This window comes from Anas acuta, chromosome 30 (genome assembly GCF_963932015.1).
Source record: "Anas acuta chromosome 30, bAnaAcu1.1, whole genome shotgun sequence".
In the NCBI taxonomy this organism is placed as follows: Eukaryota; Metazoa; Chordata; class Aves; order Anseriformes; family Anatidae; genus Anas; species Anas acuta.
In genome coordinates, this window is record NC_089008.1 from 170,618 (window position 1) to 175,455 (window position 4,838).

General features: G+C 51.2%; 1 protein-coding gene across 1 annotated transcript; it reads right to left on the reverse strand.

The window, feature by feature from the left end:
• Positions 1 to 4,006: 4,006 nt before the first annotated feature.
• Positions 4,007 to 4,588, reverse strand: LOC137846074 (olfactory receptor 14C36-like). Its single transcript, XM_068663695.1, has one exon. It carries the CDS (start codon positions 4,586 to 4,588, stop codon positions 4,007 to 4,009), a length of 582 nt encoding a protein of 193 aa, XP_068519796.1.
• Positions 4,589 to 4,838: the final 250 nt, after the last annotated feature.

Genomic DNA, 4,838 nt, shown 5'->3' on the forward strand with positions numbered 1-4,838 from the left:
CAGTCCCTTGAGACCAAACACTCTGTGGGCAACCTTGCTCCTCACCTCCCCAAGCCCACCGTTTCTCTCAGGAGCCATGTGCGCCTTTCAGCACTTCTCCTTCCATCAGACTTCTCCATTCAGGTCTGCAGCTGCATGTTACAGCTCCTTTGCACCAACTCCTGTCCGTTTTCCCCACAGACCTGTCTGCACACAGGCACTGAGCAATGGAGAAGGACAGCCTTCCCATGGAGAACAATGTATCAATGTCTTAGAACTTTGCCTTTGTTTGTATTGTTTTGATGTTTTCTTTGCATTTTTATTGACTTTTTAAAAAATATTTCTGGTACTGTTAGGCCAATGACATTAAATAAGATTATTCCGTGTCTTGTACAAAGCACCGTGCCCACTAAAAACCTCAGTCTGCCCAGGAATGTCCATGAAAATTCACAGTCTTTGCACAAAGAAAATTACTCTGAACTGAAATGTTCTGGAGATGCTTGAGTTCCCTTGGAAATGCCTCAGTACCTAGGTGAGATGATTGTGGGATACAGGGATTTGCTTGAGCTTGAAGCAAGCGAACACCTCTATGGGGCACAAAAGCACCACTCATGGGCACCCCAGCAACTCCATAGGGCATGCATGAACATCCTTGGAACTCCCAAGAACCTCCCTACAGCCATCAAGCACCTCTCAGGAGAAGACACACATCTCCCTGGGATGCCCAGGATGTCCCTGAGTCACCCACAAACCTCCATGGACAACCGAAGCCCCTCAGCCTGACACACCACATGTCTCTGTGACACTCAAGCATCTCTTCAGAGCACCCAAGCTTATCCAAAGGGTAGAGAAGAATCTTCCTGGAGGAACCAAGGACCTCCTTGGGGTAGCATGGCATTTCCACAAGGCACCCAGTCATCTTCCCAAGGGAAACCAGCACCTCTCTTGAGGCACCAAGCATCTCTGCACAACACTCAAACATCTCCCTTGGAGCAATCAGATATCTTCCCAGGACACAGGAGCATCTCCGCCGGGTTCCCAAGCACCTTCCTGCAGCACACAAACATTTTCCCAGGGCATCCAAGCATCTTCCCGGAACACTCAAGTAACTTCTTGGAACACCTACAAATGTCCCTAGGGGATCCTAGAATTTCCTGTGCAGTCCCCAGCAAGTTTCTGGACCTTGCCAAGGACCAATCCAAGGCACCTTGCGTGTCCCTGAAGGCTCCAGGCATCTCCCTGGAGCAGCCAAGCATCACTGCAGGGCACTCAAGAATGAATATTTTAAGGTCTCAAGCATTGCACAGGAGCAGAAAAGGATTTCCAAGGGTGCTCAGGCATCTCCTCTGGGCACATAAGCAAATGCCTGGGCATATCAACACCTGTCTGGAGCACCCATGATTCTGCCTTAGTCAATCCCAGTGTCCTCCCCAAGTCACCCAAGCATATCCCTGTGGCACAAATCACTTCCCTGGAACACCCGAGCACCCCATTGGAGTACCCACCAGCCTCCCCACCCCACTCCAATCAAGATCTGACTGGAGAAACCAAGATATCCATAGGAACCCAAGCATATCCTGATGCAGTCAAGCATCAGCCCAGAGCATCCAAGCACCTCCCAGGGCAGACATGCAGAGTCCCTTTTGTGCCCAAGGAAGAGGTTTGTATGATCAGGGAGAAAGATTTGTTTCTCCAGGGAGGATTTTGGGTGCTCCAGGGAGATGCTTGTGTGACTTTGTGAGATGTTTGTCTCCAGGGAGATGGTGGAGTGCTGTGGGGAGATGTTTGGTTCCTGCACATTGGCATTTGTGTCCCCTGGGTGATGCCTGCATGCCTACAGATGCAGACTTGAATGATCCTTCTAGGTGCTTGTGCTACCCACAGAAGGGGTTTGGCCAGCTCCTCCACCAGTTCTCTCAGTACCCTCGGGTGGATCCCATCTGGCTCCATCGACTTGTGTACATCCAAGTGCTGTAGCAGGTTGCCAACCATTTTAGTTTTAGTTTCAAAACATTAGTCCTTATCTCATTATGACAGTCCCTGACAAAAGGTCTCTCCCCGGCTTTTCTGTAGGCCTCCTTTAGGTACTGGAAGGCTGCTATAGGGTCTCTCCAGGCTGAAGAGAACCAGCTTTCTCAGCCTGTCTTCACTGAAAAGGTGCCCCAGACTTTCAATCCCCTTTTTGGCCTCTTCTGGACTCATTCTCATACTTCCATGTCCTTGAGCTTGGGCTCAAGTGCTGTACACAGTACTCCAGGTGGGGTCTCATGGGACCAGAGCAGAGAAATAGAATCAGTTCCCTGGACCTAGTGGACAAACTCCCTTTGATGCAGCCCAGCATGGCTTTCTGGGCTGCAAGTACACATTGCCAGCACATGTGGAATTTCTCATCCACCAAAATGCCTATGTCCTTCTCCTCAGAGCTGCTCTCTATCCATTCTCCACCCAGCCTGCATTTGTGCTTGGGATTGCCCCAACCCAGTTGCAGAACCTTGTATTTGGCTTTTTTCAATGTCATGAGGTTCTCACAGACCCCTCTCAAATCTGTCAAGGCCCCTGTGGATGGCATCCCTTCCCTGCCACGTGTCAACTGCACCACCCAGCTTCGCATCATCAGCAAACTCACTGAGACTGCACTCAATCACACTGTCTACATACCAACAGATGTTGTACTACCAATGCTGTAAGCCCATTGGAGATGGCCACCAGGGTTGCTGGGCACGATCTGCCCTCAGTGAAGCCATGTTGGCTGTCACCAACAGCCACCAGTTGGCTGTCACCACCAGTCCAGAAAGACAGGGTAGCATGACATAGCAGAGAGGGATACTTGCAATGAACCTGTGCAAGAAGGGTGACAGAAAAGTCAAGGGAACACTGGGGCCAACCACCCAGAATAATGTCAGGGCTCTGGGAGGTCCCCATATCTGAGCTGGCCTCGTGCACTGCTCATCCACGCAGGGCTGGTCAGAGACACCAGTCCCTGCCTTGCACACCCACACAGGCAGAGTACTGCAACACTTGCAGGGTCCCCTTGGCTCCTGCAGCCACTGCCAGAGGCTGGGAGGCACGTCAGCCCTGTGGAGAATCACCCTGCTCTGCCCTCCTCTGAGATGCCCCGAGGCAGGAGGAATGGGCACAGGACCTTGGAGGTTCAAGGAAGCACATCCCAGAGCTGCATTCAGGTCTTGCACTTTGGCCTCCAGTTGCTGCATGGCCACACAACAGCACTAGCACTAAGATACAGGAGTGGCCAGGCCTTTCACAGGAGCTGCATTTAGGTCTTGCACTTTAGACTAATCAGTCTCTGACAGAGCTTTCCACCTGGACTATTCTGTGCTATTCAGGCAGATGCCCCATGGATGAAAGGACCTAGAGATGCTGTCTGCCCCACTGGCCTTCATGACAGAATTGGGGATAGTTGAAGGCCTTTGTGCCCTATCATCTTCCTCTGTGCCTGCTGGCAGCAGCAGCAGCAAAGGTTGTCTGTTCCTGTGTCTCCCCTGCACATGGACAAGGCCCTGCCTTTGACTGCCTCCTACAGGGGGAAATACTGTTCTGGAGGCCAGTTATGTCACCCAAGTGCTGACTGCCTGTCCCTGCCTGTAGTCTCAGCACAGCCGCACAGCAGCTCTGGCATCAAGCTACAGGAGCAGCCAGACCTTACACCACCAGCAGGGCTCAGAAGGAGAGGGTGGCAGTGTCAGGAGAGCAGCTCTGGATGGACCAGAGCTGGTGCTCCCTGGCCGTACTGCTGGGCCACGACTGCTTTCTCCTCCAGATCTGCACATGGGCACTGCCACTGCAGTCACAGAAAAGGTCTCAGGAAGGATATAAGACAAAAGGATAATTTAATTGCTTTACATACAGAAGCAAAATGAAGAATTATATTTCTTTGTGGACAATGTGATAGGATACAACAGGAAAACAAACAAACAAACAAACAAAACAATTACTTTAGACCAACGGGCTTCGCCTACCATAAGAAACATTATGAGTGTCTTATAGAAGAAGGCAGGCAGTATATTGCTCAAGAAAACCTGCCAGTCATCTGTTTCCGCAAGGCATTTTTGAGCTCCTGGTTCCTCATGCTGTAGATGAGGGGATTCACTGCTGGAGGCACCACCAAGTACAGAAATGCCAGAACAAAATCCAGGGGAGGGGAAGAAATTGATGGGGGCTTCAGGTGGGCAAACATGGTTGTGCTGAGATAGAGAAAGACCACAGCCAGGTGAGGGAGGCACGTGGAAAAGGCTTTGTGCCGTCCCTGCTGCAAGGGGATCCTCAGCACAGCCCTGAAGATCTGCACGTAGGACAGTAAAATGAAAAGAAAGCACACCCCAAAGAGAAAAGCACTAACCGCAAGAACTTGAACTTCCCTGAGGTAGGAATCTGAGCAGGAGAGCTTGAGGATCTTGGGAATTTCACAGAAGAACTGGTCCAGGGTATTGCCATTACAGAGAGGCAGTGAAAAGGTATTGGCAGTGTGCAGCACAGCATGGAGAAAGCCACTGCCCCAGGCAGCTGCTGCCATGGTGGCACAGGCTCTGCTGCCCAGGAGGCTCCCATAGTGCAGGGGCTTGCAGATGGCAATGTAGCGGTCATAGGCCATGACAGTGAGAAGAAAAAAATCTGCAATATTGAAAAAAACTAGCGGAAAGATCTGAGCAGCACATCCTGCATAGGAAATGGCCCTGGTACCCCAAAGGGAATTGGCCATGGCTTTGCGGATAGAGGTGGAGATGGAGCCCAGGTCGATGAGGGCAAGGTTGAGGAGGAAGAAGTACATGGGGGTATGGAGGCCATGGTTGCAAGCTACACCAGTAAGGATGAGGCTGTTGCCAAGGATGGCAGACAGGTAG

Bases quoted from the DNA above. Each gene is read 5' to 3' on its own strand.
- LOC137846074 (XM_068663695.1), bottom strand. From the start codon at position 4,588: ATGGCCTATGACCGCTACATTGCCATCTGCAAGCCCCTGCACTATGGG.